Source organism: Mustelus asterias, unplaced genomic scaffold (assembly GCF_964213995.1).
Source record: "Mustelus asterias unplaced genomic scaffold, sMusAst1.hap1.1 HAP1_SCAFFOLD_1981, whole genome shotgun sequence".
Taxonomy (NCBI): domain Eukaryota; kingdom Metazoa; phylum Chordata; class Chondrichthyes; order Carcharhiniformes; family Triakidae; genus Mustelus; species Mustelus asterias.
This window is the reverse complement of record NW_027591926.1, coordinates 52,295-68,771: the sequence shown is the minus strand read 5'-3', so window position 1 is coordinate 68,771 and position 16,477 is coordinate 52,295. Positions and strand designations below refer to the sequence as shown.

General features: G+C 55.5%; 1 protein-coding gene across 1 annotated transcript; it reads right to left on the bottom strand.

Annotated features, from left to right (window-relative positions):
- Nucleotides 1–104: 104 nt before the first annotated feature.
- Nucleotides 105–15,950, bottom strand: LOC144489065 (protein shisa-6-like). The gene is made up of 4 exons (XM_078207018.1): nucleotides 15,839–15,950; nucleotides 8,369–8,437; nucleotides 3,509–3,667; nucleotides 105–772 (listed from the first exon to the last, which is right to left on the bottom strand). Exons 1-4 carry the CDS (start codon nucleotides 15,948–15,950, stop codon nucleotides 105–107), a joined length of 1,008 nt encoding a protein of 335 aa, XP_078063144.1.
- Nucleotides 15,951–16,477: the final 527 nt, after the last annotated feature.

The window sequence follows — 16,477 nt, the reverse complement described above, 5'->3', positions numbered from 1 at the left end:
GAAGCAGCGGGGGGAGGGGGGAGGGGTATGGTGGGGAGGGGTGCGGGGAAGGGGGAGGGGAGGGGTGCCGGGAAGGGGGAGGCAAGGGGCAGCAGGGTAGCGGCTCAGACGGTGACCTCGGTCTTGGAGCCGGTGCGGCTCTGCGTCTGGCTCTGTGACTGCGGTGCGGGAGGAGGGGGCAGGGGGGGTTGCTGGTTCGGGTGCCCCGGGATGTAGTGCAGTTGCTCCACCGTGCTGTGGCGCTTGGCAGCGAAGGCGTGCCGCCGCTCGGTAATGGCGGCCTCGCACCAGGGGGCACGGGGCGAGCCGCTCACCGGTGGGGGGAGGGGCGGTGCCGAGGGGCCGCCGGTGCCCGTGACAGGGGGGTGGGAGTTCATCTTGACGATCTGGTGGCGGTCCAGCCAGGACGCAGCTGGGGAACAGACGTTACTCTGCGACAGCGCCTTCTTGCTGAGCGGGCGATCCGGGAAGATGGGTGGAGCGTAGCCCCCACCGCCCCGGCGCGCCAAGCGATCCGGGGACAGCAGCCGCTCCCGGGCAATGGTGGCGTAGGCCAGGGGTGAGGGGCGAGGTGGGGGAGGGGGAGGGGGCAGAGGTGGCAGCCCTTCGCCCAGCAGGCGGTCCTGGGACATCACTCGCCGGGTGTTGGGGGCAAAGTCACGGCAGGTGGGCTCGAGAGGATCGGTCTTCATTGCCCGCAGGGGCAGGGTGCCCCGTGCCATCGCATCTGTCAGGTGCCTCCTCTTGGAATAATCGTCCACATCCTTGGCAGCTGGGAGCAGGAGGAGAGAGAAATCAAACATTACAACTGCACGCCCCAAACCCCGTGATCCAGATCGACCGTCCCCACCCTCTCCCCACCCCCCAATCCCATCCCCCCAACGCCGGTGCCAGTACTGAGGGAGTGCCGCACTGTCAGAGAGTCAGTACTGGGGGAGTGCCGCACTGTCAGAGGGTCAGTACTGAGGGAGTGCCGCACTGTCAGAGGGTCAGTACTGGGGGAGTGCCGCACTGTCAGAGGGTCAGTGCTGAGGGAGTGCCGCGCTGTCAGAGGGTCAGTGCTGAGGGAGTGCCACACTGTCAGAGAGTCAGTACTGGGGGAGTGCCGCACTGTCAGAGGGTCAGTGCTGAGGGAGTGCCGCACTGTCAGAGGGTCAGTGCTGAGGGAGTGCCGCACTGTCAGAGGGTCAGTGCTGAGGGAGTGCCACACTGTCAGAGAGTCAGTACTGGGGGAGTGCCGCACTGTCAGAGGGTCAGTACTGAGGGAGTGCCGCACTGTCAGAGGGTCAGTACTGAGGGAGTGCCGCACTGTCAGAGGGTCAGTACTGAGGGAGTGCCGCACTGTCAGAGGGTCAGTACTGAGGGAGTGCCGCACTGTCAGAGGGTCAGTACTGGGGGAGTGCCGCACTGTCAGAGGGTCAGTACTGAGGGAGTGCCACACTGTCAGAGGGTCAGTACTGAGGGAGTGCCGCACTGTCAGAGGGTCAGTACTGAGGGAGTGCCGCACTGTCAGTGGGTCAGTACTGAGGGAGTGCCGCACTGTCGGAGGGTCAGTGCTGAGGGAGTGCTGCACTGTCAGAGGGTCAGTACTGAGGGAGTGCCGCACTGTCAGAGGGTCAGTGCTGAGGGAGTGCCACACTGTCAGAGAGTCAGTACTGGGGGAGTGCCGCACTGTCAGAGGGTCAGTACTGAGGGAGTGCCGCACTGTCAGAGGGTCAGTACTGAGGGAGTGCCGCACTGTCAGAGGGTCAGTACTGAGGGAGTGCCGCACTGTCAGAGGGTCAGTACTGAGGGAGTGCCGCACTGTCAGAGGCTCAGCACTGAGGGAGTGCCGCACTGTCAGGGGGTCAGTGCTGAGGGAGTGCCGCACTGTCAGAAGGTCAGTGCTGAGGGAGTGCCGCACTGTCAGAGGGTCAGTACTGAGGGAGTGCTGCACTGTCAGAAGGTCAGTGCTGAGGGAGTGCCGCACTGTCAGAGGGTCAGTACTGAGGGAGTGCCGCACTGTCAGAGAGTCAGTACTGGGGGAGTGCCGCACTGTCAGAGGGTCAGTACTGAGGGAGTGCGGCACTGTCAGAGGGTCAGTACTGAGGGAGTGCTGCACTGTCAGAGGGTCAGTACTGAGGGAGTGCGGCACTGTCAGAGGGTCAGTGCTGAGGGAGTGCCACACTGTCAGAGAGTCAGTACTGAGGGAGTGCCGCACTGTCAGAGGGTCAGTACTGAGGGAGTGCCACACTGTCAGAGGGTCAGTACTGAGGGAGTGCCACACTGTCAGAGAGTCAGTACTGGGGGAGTGCCGCACTGTCAGAGGGTCAGTACTGAGGGAGTGCCGCACTGTCAGAGGGTCAGTACTGAGGGAGTGCCGCACTGTCAGAGGGTCAGTACTGAGGGAGTGCCGCACTGTCAGAGGGTCAGTACTGAGGGAGTGCCGCACTGTCAGAGGGTCAGTACTGAGGGAGTGCCGCACTGTCAGAGGGTCAGTACTGAGGGAGTGCCGCACTGTCAGAGGGTCAGTACTGAGGGAGTGCCGCACTGTCAGAGGGTCAGTACTGAGGGAGTGCTGCACTGTCAGAGGCTCAGCACTGAGGGAGTGCCGCACTGTCAGGGGGTCAGTGCTGAGGGAGTGCCGCACTGTCAGAAGGTCAGTACTGAGGGAGTGCTGCACTGTCAGAAGGTCAGTGCTGAGGGAGTGCCGCACTGTCAGAGGGTCAGTACTGAGGGAGTGCCACACTGTCAGAGAGTCAGTACTGGGGGAGTGCCGCACTGTCAGAGGGTCAGTACTGAGGGAGTGCGGCACTGTCAGAGGGTCAGTACTGAGGGAGTGCTGCACTGTCAGAGGGTCAGTACTGAGGGAGTGCGGCACTGTCAGAGGGTCAGTACTGAGGGAGTGCTGCACTGTCAGAGGGTCAGTGCTGAGGGAGTGCCGCACTGTCAGAGAGTCAGGACTGAGGGAGTGCCACAGTGTCGGAGGGTCAGTACTGAGGGAGTGCCACACTGTCAGAGGGTCAGTACTGAGGGAGTGCTGCACTGTCAGAGGGTCAGTACTGAGGGAGTGCCGCACAGTCAGAGGGTCAGTACTGAGGGAGTGCCGCACAGTCAGAGGGTCAGTACTGAGGGAGTGCTGCACTGTCAGAGGGTCAGTACTGAGGGAGTGTCGCACTGTCAGAGGGTCAGTACTGAGGGAGTGCTGCACTGTCGGAGGGTCAGTGCTGAGGGCGTGCTGCACTGTCGGAGGGTCAGTGCTGAGGGAGTGCTGCACTGTCGGAGGGTCAGTGCTGAGGGAGTGCCGCACTGTCGGAGGGTCAGTGCTGAGGGAGTGCCGCACTGTCGGAGGGTCAGTGCTGAGGGAGTGCCGCACTGTCGGAGGGTCAGTGCTGAGGGAGTGCCGCACTATCGGAGGTGGATATATTCTGGGAGTCCGGGCTCTGCGGTGACAGTGAGGTTGTTGAGCTGCGTGTGCTGAATTGGTGCCTTGTATCCTACCCCAGCGCTCCGCATCTCGCAGTCTTACCCAGGCGTTTCAGTGAGGAGTATTTGTTGAGTTCGGGTCTGGTTGCAGTCTCGTAGGAGGGGGGGAGGTGAGAGAGGTTGTGGTAGGAACACGAGGTGAGGAGAGGGTTCTGCCTCCCACACGGGTTAGACATGTTCGTGTTATTCCGTCGGGAACGATCTGGGTAGCAGGAAAGAGGGAAAGATTAGAGACAGGGAGAGACAGAGCGGTAAAGGTGGGTGAGAGGGTTAATCCCCCCTCCCTCCCTCCGATCGGGGGACAGGCTGATAGTTGACCCGGGGGGGCGGGTGGGAGGGGTTAATGACTTGTGATCTGTTGTTGAAGGTGTTTCTTTGCTCTGTGGAGCAAACGAGCTGCCTGAATGTTGAAAGGCTGTGGGTTGCTGTGTGTTTGGTGTGGGGAGGGGGCGGTGCAAGGACAGGAGTGTGGGGGTGACAGGCAGTGAGGAGATGTTTGCAGGCAGCAATGGCAGAAATCGAATCCCCCGCCTCCCGGCGTTATGTCAGCAGCTCCATCGAGGGCCGGGAGAGCGAAATTAATCAGCTTGTCGATCGAAGAGCTGTCAGCAGAATGTGGAGTGCAGGCATCACCCCAGGCAAGAACTGACCTTGGAGAGGGAGAGAGGGGGTGGGGGGGGGGGGGGCGGAGAGGGAGGGAGGGGAGAGAGGGAGGGAGGGGAGAGAGGGGGGGAGGGGAGAGAGGGAGGGAGGGGAGAGAGGATGCGATATTGGATCTCCTATTGGGAAATGAGTTCGGGCAGGTGTTGGATGTGAGTGTGAGGGAACACTTTGGATCCAGTGATCATACTGCCATTAGTTTCAACCTGATCGTGGATAAGGATAGATCTGGTCCTCGGGTTGAAGTTCTGAACTGGAAAAAGGCCAAATTTGATGAAATGAGAAGGGATCTGGGAAGTGTGGATTGGCACAGGCTGTTCTCTGGTAAGGATGTAAATGGAAAGTGGGAGGCCTTCAAAGGAGAAATTTTGAGAGTGCAGAGTTTGTATGTTCCTGTCAGGATTAAAGGCAAAGTAAATAGGAATAAGGAACCTTGGTTCTCGAGGGAGATTGTAACACTGATTAAGAGGAAGAGAGAGTTGTATGAAATGTACAGGCAGCAAGGAACAGATCAGATGCTCGAGGAGTATAAAAAGTGCAAGAAGCTACTTAAGAGGGAAATCAGGAGGGCTAAAGGAAGACATGAGGTTGCTTTGGCAGACAGAGTGAAGGAAAATCCAAAGAGCTTCTATAGGTATGTTAGGAGCAAAAGGATAGTGAGGGATAAAGTTGGTCCTCTTGAAGACCAGAGTGGTAGACTGTGTATGGAACCAAAAGAGATGGGGGAGATACTAAATGGTTTTTTTGCATCCGTATTTACTGAGGAAACGGGCATGGAGTCTACGGAAATAGGGCAAACAGGTAGGGAGGTCATGGAAACTTTACAGATTAAAGGGGAGGAGGTGCTCGCTGTCTTGAGGCAAATCAGCGTGGATAAATCCCCAGGACCAGACAGGGTATTCCCACGGACCTTGAGGGAAGCTAGTGTTGAACTTGCAGGGGCCCTGGCAGACATATTTAAAATGTCAGTATTCACAGGGGAGGTGCCGGATGATTGGAGGGTGGCTCATGTTGTTCCGTTGTTTAAAAAAGGTTCCAAAAGAAATCCGGGAAATTATAGGCCAGTAAGTTTGACGTCGGTGGTGGGCAAGTTATTGGAAGGTGTGATAAGGGATATGATCTACAAATATTTGGATAGACAGGGACTTATTAGGGAGAGTCAACATGGCTTTGTGCGTGGTAGGTCATGTTTGACCAATCTATTAGAGTTTTTCGAGGAGGTTACCAGGAAAGTGGATGAAGGGAAGGCGGTGGATGTTGTCTACCTGGGTTTCAGCAAGGCCTTTGACAAGGTCCCTCATGGGAGGTTAGTTAGGAAGGTTCAGTCGCTAGGTATACATGGGGAGGTAGTAAATTGGATTAGACACTGGCTCAAAGGAAGAAGCCAGAGAGTGGTTGTGGAGGATTGCTTCTCTGAGTGGAGGCCTGTGACTAGTGGTGTGCCGCAGGGATCGGTGTTGGGTCCATTGTTGTTTGTCATCTATATCAATGATCTGGATGATAATGTGGTAAATTGGATCAGCAAGTTTGCTGATGATACAAAGATTGGAGGTGTAGTGGACAGTGAGGAAGGTTTTCAAAGCTTGCAGAGGGATTTGGACCAACTAGAAAAATGGGCTGAAAAATGGCAAATGGAATTTAACGCAGACAAGTGTAAGATATTGCACATTGGAAGGACAAACCAAAGTAGAACGTACAGGGTAAATGGTAGGACTCTGAAGAGTGCAGTTGAACAGAGGGATCTGGGAATACAGGTACAGAATTCCCTAAAAGTGACGTCACAGGTGGATAGGGTCGTAAAGAGTGCCTTTGGTACATTGGCCTTTATAAATCGGAGTATCGAGTATAAAAGTTGGAGTGTTATGGTAAGGTTATATAAGGCATTGGTGAGGCCGAATTTGGAGTATTGTGTACAGTTTTGGTCACCTAGTTACAGGAAGGATGTAAATAAGGTTGAAAGAGTGCAGAGAAGGTTCACAAGGATGTTGCCGGGACTTGAGAAGCTGAGTTACAGAGAGAGATTGAATAGGTTGGGACTTTATTCCCTGGAGCATAGAAGATTGAGGGGAGATTTGATAGAGGTGTATAAGATTTTGATGGGTATAGATAGAGTGAATGCAAGCAGGCTTTTTCCACTGAGACTAGGGGAGAAAAAAACCAGAGGGCATGGGTTAAGGGTGAAAGGAGAAAAGTTTAAAGGGAATATTAGGGGGGGCTTCTTCACGCAGAGAGTGGTGGGAGTGTGGAATGAGCTGCCAGATAAAGTGGTAAATGCGTGGTCACTTTTAACATTTAAGAAAAACTTAGACGGGTTCATGGATGAGAGGGGTGTGGAGGGATATGGTCCAAGTGCAGGTCAGTGGGACTAGGCATAAAATGGTTCGGCACAGACAAGAAGGGCCAAAAGGCCTGTTTCTGAGCTGTAATTTTCTATGGTTCTATGGAGGGGAGAGAGAGAGGCGGGGGGAGAGAGGGAGGGAGAGGGAGGGAGGGGAGAGAGGGAGGGAGGGGAGAGAGGGAGGGAGGGGAGAGAGGGAGGGAGGGGATAGAGGGAGGGAGGGGAGAGAGAGGGACGGGGGGAGAGAGAGAGGGACGGGGGGAGAGAGAGAGGGAGGGAAGGGAGAGAGAGAGGGAGGGGAGAGAGAGGGAGGGAGGGGGAGAGAGAGGGAGGGGGGGAGAGAGAGAGAGGGAGCGAGGGAGGGGGAGAGAGAGGGAGGGAGGGAGGAGGGAGAGAGAGGGAGGGGGGAGAGAGAGGGGGGGGAGAGAGAGGGAGGGAGGAGGGAGAGAGAGGGAGGGGGGAGAGAGAGGGAGGGAGGGGGGAGAGAGAGGGAGGGAGGGGGGAGAGAGAGGGAGGGAGGGGGGAGAGAGAGGGAGGGAGGGGGAGAGGGAGGGAGGGGGAGAGGGAGGGAGGGAGGAGAGAGAGGGAGGGAGGAGAGAGAGGGAGGGAGGGAGGGGGGAGAGGGAGGGAGGGGGAGAGGGAGGGGGGAGAGGGAGGGAGGGGGAGAGAGAGGGAGGGAGGGGGGAGAGAGAGGGAGGGAGGGGGGAGAGAGAGGGAGGGAGGGGGGAGAGAGAGGGAGGGAGGGGGGAGAGGGAGGGAGGGGGGAGAGGGAGGGAGGGAGGAGAGAGAGGGAGGGAGGGGGGAGAGGGAGGGAGGGGAGAGAGGGAGGGAGGGGGGAGAGAGAGAGAGGGAGGAGGGGGGAGCGGAGAGGGAGGGAGGGGGGAGAGAGAGGGAGGGAGGGGGGAGAGAGAGGGAGGGAGGGGGGGAGAGAGAGGGAGGGGGGAGAGAGAGAGAGGGAGGGAGGGAGGGGGAGAGAGAGGGGGGAGAGGGGAGATAGGGAGGGGGAGAGGGAGGGGGGAGGGAGGGAGGGAGGAGAGAGAGGGAGAGGGAGGGGGAGGGAGGGAGGGAGGAGAGAGAGGGAGGGAGGGGGGAGAGGGAGGGAGGGAGGGAGGGGGGGAGAGGAGGGAGGGAGGGGAGAGAGAGGGAGGGAGGGGGGTGAGAGAGAGAGGGAGGGGGAGAGAGAGGGAGGGAGGGGAGAGGGGAGAGAGGGAGGGAGGGAGGGGGGGAGAGAGGGAGGGAGTGGGGGAGAGAGGGAGGGGGAGAGAGAGTGGGACGGGAGGGAGGGGAGAGAGGGGGGAGAGAGGGAGGGGGGAGAGAGGGAGAGAGAGTGGGAGGGGGAGAGAGAGCGAGAGAGAGGGGGGAGAGAGAGAGAGGGAGGGATAGAGAGAGGGGGGTAGAGAGAGAGAGGTGGGGGGGAGAGAGAGAGGCGGGGAGAGAGAGAAGGGGGGAGAGAAGGGGAGAGAGAGAGAGGGGGGAGGGAGGGAGAGTGAGGGGGGGAGAGAGTGGGGGGAGAGGGATAGAGAGAGCGAGGGAGAAGGATAGAGCATGGGAGAGCGACGCAGAGAGCGAGAGAGAGAGAGAGCGGGGGCGGGAGAGAGAAAGAGGGAGGTAGCGAGGCCCTTTCACCCCCATTCGATCCCCATCTCGCCCTCCGCTTGTGTGAGAGGACCTTGGAGAGGGGTTGGACAGCCTGCTCTGTGAGAAGGGAGGGGGGGAGACTGTTGGGGAGGGGATGGTGGGGTGAGGGGTTGTTAATGGCAGGGGGTGGGGGCAGAGAGGGAGAGACGGGGCTGGTGTTAACAGGTTGGGACGGCCAGCGTCGCTCCATTGGAAGCTTGTTCTGAGGTGGGGGCGTGGTGGGGAGGGAGGGAGTACAAATGGGGGGGGTTATGGTGTCACACCTACCGAGGGGGAGCGTGCCTGCGTGGGTTGGGCTCGTCACTGGCTGGTAGCCCAGATTATTGTGGATGTCTCCTACAGGAATGAAAGCAGAGCATCAGAGATCACAATCCAACCCTCCCACCACCCCTGCCCCACAGCCCCACCCTCAACCTCCCCCACCCACCCCCCACACCACAACTCCCCCACCCCCACCCCTCCCCCGGTGCCTCTAACCATAGAAACCACAATGCACAAGGAGGCCATTCAGCCCATCGAGTCTGCACTGACAACAATCCCACCTAGGCACTCTCCGCATAACCCTACATATTTACAAGGAGTAATTTAGCATGGCCAATGCACCTAACCCGCAAATCTTTGGACTGTGGGAGGAAACTGGAGCACCCGGAGGAAACCCACGCAGACACGGGGAATGCTGCACTGTCGGGGATAGATGTATATACTCTAGGATTTGAGCTCCATAATCCAGGCCGACACTCCCCCCGGTGCCAGTACTGAGGGACTGCTGCACTGTCGGGGGTAGATGTATATACTCTAGCAACCTTTATTCAATTTTTTCATAGGATATGGCTGTCTCTGGCTGGGCCCTTCAGTTATTGCCCATTCCTAATTGCCCTTTGAGAAGGTGGTGGGTGAGTTGCCATCCTGAAATGCCCCCCCACCCACCCCGCCCCCACTTTGTCCTTCTAGGTGGTAGAGGTGGTGGGTTTGGAAGGTGCTGTTGAAGGAGCCTTGGTGAGTCGTTGCAGTGCATCTTGTAGATGGTACACATGGCTGCCTCTGTGCGTCGGTGGTGGAGGGAGTGAGTGTTGAAGGTGGGGGTTAGTGTGTCGATCGAGCGGGGGCTGCTTTGTCCTGGATGGTGTCGAGCTTCTCGAGTGTTGTTGGGAGCCGCACTCATCCAGGCAAGTGGAGAGTATTCCATCCCACTCCTGACTTGTGTCCTTGTAGATGGTGGACAGGCTTTGGGGGGGAGTCAGGATGTGAGTTACTCTCCGCAGGATTCCCAGCCTCTGACCTGCTTTTGGGTAAATTAATCAAAATCTAACCCAAGCCTCATGGGGAGAGATTAGGGACAGGCGACAAAAAGCTCAATGAGCGAGCGAGGATTCAGAGAGTGGCTTTAGAAAGGAGGGAGAGAGACTGAGAGGGCGGGGGGAGAGAGAGGGACGGGCGGGGGGGGGGGGGGGGGGGGCGGAGGGGGGGGTGTTGGATAGAGAGAGAGAGAGTGGGGGGAGAAGAGGGTCGGCGGGATAAAGAGAGAGAGACAGAGGGGGAGAGAGAGAGGGACCGGGAGATAAAGAGAGAGAGAGAGATGGTGGGGAGACAGAGAGGGAAAGATGGAGAGAAAAACACAGAGGGGGGAAGAGGTTTAGGGAGAGATAGAGAAAGGGACATCCAGAGAGGGGGACAGAGAGAGAGAGAGAGACCGAGTGACAGAGAGAGTGGCGTGTTTTTGGGAGAGAGTTGCTGAGCTCAGAGCCTGGGGCCACCAATGGCGGAGTGTTGGAAATGGGGTGATGATGGTGAAGCTGGATTGGGTGTTTGGTGGAGAGAATTGGATCCGTCTCCTGGAGATGGGGGTGGGAGTGTCAGTATTGAATGGGCGCGGAATGGTTTCAGGAAGCGTGCCATATTGCTGGAGCACTTGGCGTTCTCTCAGTCATCTTGTCGCCTCTGTTACCATGGCAATGGGCACAGTCACTCGAGAGATATCTTCCCTTCAAAAATAAAGCCCAATTTATGCGTTTTCTGGCTTGGCTTTCACTGATCACAGAAAAACATTCCCCTCACAATTCCCCAATCAGCTGCACGTCAACCTTCCCGGCTCAACTCCTCAGCTCACTACTGGACAAAGGCTCCGGCCTAGTCACTCAGAGTTACTCACAATGGAACTAAATCAGAGTAAAGCTCCCTCTACACTGTCCCCATCAAACACTCCCAGGACAGGTACAGCACGGGGTTAGACACGGAGTAAAGCTCCTTCTACACTGTCCCCATCAAACACTCTCAGGACAGGTACAGCACGGGGTTAGATACAGAGTAAAGCTCCCTCTACACTGTCCCCCATCAAACACTCCCGGGACAGGAACAGCACGGGGTTAGATACAGAGTAAAGCTCCCTCTACACTGTCCCCATCAAACACTCCCAGGACAGGTACAGCACGGGGTTAGACACAGAGTAAGGCTCCCTCTACACTGTCCCCATCAAACACTCCCAGGACAGGTACAGCACGGGGTTAGACACAGAGTAAACCTCCCTCTACACTGTCCCCCATCAAACACTCCCAGGACAGGTACAGCACGGGGTTAGACACAGAGTAAAGCTCCCTCTACACTGTCCCAATCAAACACTCACAGGACAGGTACAGCACGCGGTTAGATACAGAGTAAAGCTCCCTCTACACTGTCCCCCATCAAACACTCCCAGGACAGGGACAGCATGGGGTTAGATAGAGTAAAGTTCCCTCTACACTGTCCCCATCAAACACTCCCAGGACAGGTACAGCACGGGGTTAGATACAGAGTAAAGCTCCCTCTACACTGTCCCCCATCAAACACTCCCAGGACAGGTACAGCACGGGGTTAGATACAGAGTAAAGCTCCCTCTGCACTGTCCCCATCAAACACTCCCAGGACAGGTACAGCACGGGGTTAGACACAGAGTAAAGCTCCCTCTACACTGTCCCCATCAAACACTCCCAGGACAGGTACAGCACGGGGTTAGATACAGAGTAAAGCTCCCTCTGCACTGTCCCCATCAAACACTCCCAGGACAGGTACAGCACGGGGTTAGACACAGAGTAAAGCTCCCTCCACACTGTCCCCATCAAACACTCCCAGGACAGGTGTGGTAAACCACTGTTATCGTATTGCCTGTGTGTATGTGTGTGTGTGTGTGTGTGTGTGTGTGACATGCCTGGACACATCCCTGCCGGCCCTGCCCGGGACTCCTCCTCCCCCCCCCTCGGTCCAGGTATAAAGGCGACTGCCTTTGGATAGTGTGGAGGAGGATGACTCTCCAGGGTTAAGCCACAGTGACCAGGTCACTGGCACACAGTCAGGCTCTGTGGCCCGGAAAGGAAAGAGAGGGGTTAGGAGAGCAATAGTGGTGGGGGATGCGTCAGTTAGAGGCACGGACAGGCGATTCTGTGGGTGCGAACTGGACTCCAGGATGGTAGTCTGCCAACCTGGTGCTGGGGTAATGGATGTCTCCGAGCGGATAGGAGGCATCTTAAAAGGGGAAGATAAAGAAACGGATGTCATTGTACACATTGGTGCAAATGACGTAGATAGGAAGAGCAGGGGGATCCTACGAGAGCAATTCAGGGAGTTGGGAAATAGACTAAAAAGTAGGGCCTCCAGGGTGGCCATCTCTGGGCTGCTCCCAATGCCTCGTGCCAGTGAGGCTAAGAATAGGGAGTTAATGCAATTGAATGCTTGGCTAAAGGACTGGTCCAGGAGGGAGGGCTTTATTTTCCTAGATCAATGGGAAGTTTTCAGGAGAGGATGGCACCTGTACAAGAAGGACAGGTCACAAATAAGTTGGAAGGGCACGAATATCCTGGCTGGGAGTTTTGCGAGTGCAGTTTGGGGGGGTTTAAACTAGTATGGCAGGGGGGTGGGGATCAAAATATTAGGTCTACAAGATTGGAGGCTGGGGACGAGCTTGGGGCTGGGACAAGGCTGGCAAAGAAGAAGAGCACTCTGGGGGAGGATGACCTCACTGGGCCTGGAGGTCTGGAGTGCTTATACTTCAATGCAAGGAGCGTAGCAGGTAAAACAGACGAACTTAGGGCCTTAATGCTCACGAGGAATTTGGATGTGGTTGCGGTGACAGAGACTTGGTTGAAAGAGGGACAGGACTGGCAGCTGAAGATTCCGGGGTACAAATGTTTTAGGCGAGACAGAGGAGGGGCCAAAAGAGGTGGGGGAGTAGCAGTATTAGTTGGAGAGCATATTACAGCGGTGCAGAGGGAGGACAATTCAGAGGGGTCGTGTAACGAGTCACTCTGGGTGGAGCTTAGAAACAGGAAGGGCGCAGTCACTATGTTGGGGGTGTACTACAGGCCCCCCAACAGCCCGAGGGAAGTGGAAGAACGGATATGTCAGGAGATACTGGATAGGTGCAGGAAAAATAGGGTTGTTGTAGTGGGAGACTTCAATTTCCCTGGTATAGACTGGAAATCGCTGAGAGCTGGGACTCTGAATGGGGAGGAATTTGTAAAATGCGTACAGGAGGGTTCTTTGGAACAATATGTAGATAGCCCGACTAGAGAGAGGGCTATACTGGACCTAGTACTGGGGAATCAGCCCGGTCAGGTCTTCAAAGTTTCGGTAGGGGAACATGTGGCAAATAGTAACCACAATTCTGTTAGCTTTAGGATAGTGATGGAAAAGGATGAGTGGTGTCCAAAGGGTAAGGTGTTGGATTGGGGGAAGGCTAACTTTAGTGGGATTAGGCAGAAATTGGCAGCTCTTGATTGGGAGAGGCTGTTTGAGCGTAAATCCACATCTGGCATGTGGGAGTCTTTTAAGGAACAGTTGTTAGGGCTACAGGACAGGCATGTGCCTGCAAGAAAGAAGGATAGGAAGGGTAGGATTCGAGAACCGTGGATAACCAGGGAAATTGAGGGACTGGTCAAAAAGAAAAGAGAGGCGTATGTTAGGTCCAGGCAGCTAAAAACGGAGGGAGCTCTGGAGGAGTACAAAGAAAGTAGGAAAGAACTCAAACGGGGAATTAGAAGGGCAAAAAGGGGTCACGAAATGTCCTTGGCAGACAGGATTAAGGAGAATCCCAAGGCATTTTATTCATACGTTAGGAACAAAAGGGTTGTCAGGGAAAAAATCGGACCTCTCAGGGACAAAAGTGGGGAATTATGCTTGGAGCCCAAAGGAGTAGGGGAGATCCTAAATGAATACTTTGCGTCGGTATTCACAAAGGAGAGGGATGTGTTGACTGGGAGTGTCTCGGAGGGGAGTGTTGAACCGTTGGAGAAAATCTCCATTACAAGGGAGGAAGTGTTAGGTTTGTGAGAGAATATAAAGACTGACAAATCCCCAGTGCCTGATGGAATCTATCCAAGGCTGCTCAGGGAGACGAGAGATGAAATCGCTGGGCCTCTGACGCAAATCTTTGTCTCGTCACTGGATACAGGTGAGGTCCCAGAGGATTGGAGGATAGCTAATGTGGTCCCGTTATTTAAGAAGGGTAGGAAGGATAACCCGGGTAATTATAGGCCGGTGAGCTTGACGTCCGTGGTGGGAAGTTGTTGGAGAAGATTCTTAGAGATAGGATGTATGCGCATTTAGAAAGGAATAAACTAATGATAGTCAGCATGGTTTTGTGAGAGGGAGGTCATGCCTCACTAACCTGGTGGCGTTTTTTGAAGAAGTGACTAGAATGGTTGACGAGGGAAGGGCCGTGGATGTCGTCTATATGGACTTTAGTAAAGTGTTTGACAAAATGGTAGGCTGGTGAAAAAAGTTGGATCTTATGGGATAAAGGGGGAGGTGGCTAGATGGGTGGAGAACAGGATTGGTCACAGAAGACAGAGGGTGGTAGTGGAAGGGTCTTTTTCCGGCTGGAGGCCTGTGACTAGTGGTTTCCGCAGGGCTCTGTATTGGGACCTCTGCTGTTTGTGATTTATATAAACGATCTGGAAGAAGGTGTAACTGGGGTGATCAGTAAGTTTGCGGACGACACAAAATTGGCAGGACTTGCAGATAGTGAGGAGCATTGTCAGAAGCTACAGAAGGATATAGATAGGCTGGAAATTTGGGCAAAGAAATGGCAGATGGAGTTCAATCCTGATAAATGCGAAGTGGTGCATTTTGGTAGAAATAATGTAGGGAGGAGCTATACAATAAATGGCAGAACCATAAAGGGTGTAGATACGCAGAGGGACCTGGGTGTGCAAGTCCACAGATCCTTGAAGGTGACGTCACAGGTGGAGAAGGTGGTGAAGAAGGCATATGGCATGCTTGCCTTTATAGGACGGGGCATAGAGTGTAAAAGTTGGGGTCTGATGTTGCAGTTGTATAGAACGTTGGTTCGGCTGCATTTGGAATACTGTGCCCAGTTCTGGTCGCCACACTACCAGAAGGACGTGGAGGCTTTGGAGAGAGTACAGAGGAAGTTTCCCAGGATGTTGCCTGGTATGGAGGGGCTTAGTTATGAGGAGAGATTGGGTAAACTGGGGTTGTTCTCCCTGGAAAGACGGAGGATGAGGGGAGACTTAATAGAGGTGTATAAAATTATGAAAGGCATAGATAGGGTGAACGGTGGGAAGCTTTTCCCCAGGTCGGTGGTGACGTTCACGAGGGGTCATAGGTTCAAGGTGAAAGGGGGGAGGTTTAACACAGATATCAGAAGGACATATTTTACACAGAGGGTGGTGGGGGCCTGGAATGCGCAGCCAGGCAAGGTGGTGGAGGCGGACACACTGGGAACGTTTAAGACTTATCTAGATAGCCATATGAACGGAGTCGGAATGGAGGGATACAAAAGAATGGTCTAGTTTGGACCGGGGAGCGGCATGGGCTTGGAGGGCCGAAGGGCCTGTTCCTGTGCTGTATTGTTCTTTTTTCTTTGCTCCCCACCCCCCTGCCTCAGTCTGGACCAGTTCATCGGCATGGGTGTGCTCCAAGTCTTTTGCTAATAAAAGCCTATTTGTTCTTGCATACAAACTAGTCTTTGCTCGATTGATGGTGCATCAATTTTATTCGCAAATACTGAAACCCGACAAACTTGAATTGGGCCCTCAAGCTGTTGGAGCCTCGAACAGCTTCGATCACTGGCTGCGATGTTTTGAAACTTTCCTCACCTCCGCCTCCGTCGACCAGACTGAAACCGACAAGCTCCACGTGCTCCACGCCCGGGTCAGCGATCAAGTATTCTCCATGATTAGAGACGCTGAAACTTACAAGGATGCGATCGAACTTTTAAAAGGCCAGTACAACAAACAGACTAATGAAATCTGCGCCAGACATCTTCTGGCTATTCGCAGACAACAGCCGGGAGAATCGGGTGATGAATTCCTGCGTGCGTTGCGAGCACTTGGCAGGGCCTGCAACTGCAAGGCCGTAACAGCCGCCCAAAACACTGAGGAGTTAATCAGAGATGCCTATGTCACGGGTATCGGGTCAAACTATATCCGACAACGACTGCTGGAACAGGGTGGGCTGGACCTACAAAAGACTGTGGCGCTTGCCGACTCGTTAGAGGTGGCCTTCCGTAATCTCGAGGCCTACACCCTCGACCACGCGGCTGCATCGTGGACACCGCGGCCGCCGCCACCTCTGTACTCGGGAGGGCCGCAGGCCTACGCCACGCCACGTCCCACCAATGACCCGACCGCTGTGGCAGTCTCTGGAGGCCCGAAGTGCTACTTCTGCGGCCTGGGGAAGCACCCCCGACAACGCTGCCCGGCGAAGGATGCGATCTGCTCCGGGTGTGGAAAGAAGGGCCATTACGTGAAGGTATGCAGAGCAAAATCGACCTGCAAGCCCAGTAGTGCCACGTGCGACCCGCAGGGGCCGCCATCTTGGGCGCCGGTAGCCACGTGTGAGCGGTGCGGGCCGCCATCTTGGATGCCGTCAGCCACGTGCGACTACTCGCAAAATCCAACGGTGGCTTCGATTACGCTGGACCAATCCAGGCCTCACCAACTCGCCAGGCCCATGATGGACATCGAGGTAAACGGTCGCATTACAAACTGTTTATTTGACTGTACGGAGAGCTTTATTCACCCTAACACAGTGAGTTGCTACGCCCTTTCAGTACTGCCAGTGAAGCAAACGATCTTCAAAGTCCCACTCGGTGGATGTCCTCGGGTACTGCGTGGCGACCCTGACTGTACGGGGCACAGTGTACAAAAGTTTCAGGCTCCTTGTGCTGCCACAACTCTGCGCTGCCGTACTCCTGGGGCTAGATTACCTTCAGAGCGTCACCATGGAGTATAATGGGCCTTTTCCCCCGCTCTCTGTGTGCAATCAGCAGTTCTTAGATCGCCCACCGCGCACCCCCACCTGCAGCCTCTCGACCCTTAAAGTCGCCCCTCCCTCACTGTTTGAAAATCTCACCCCCGACTGCAAGCCCATCGCCACCAAGAG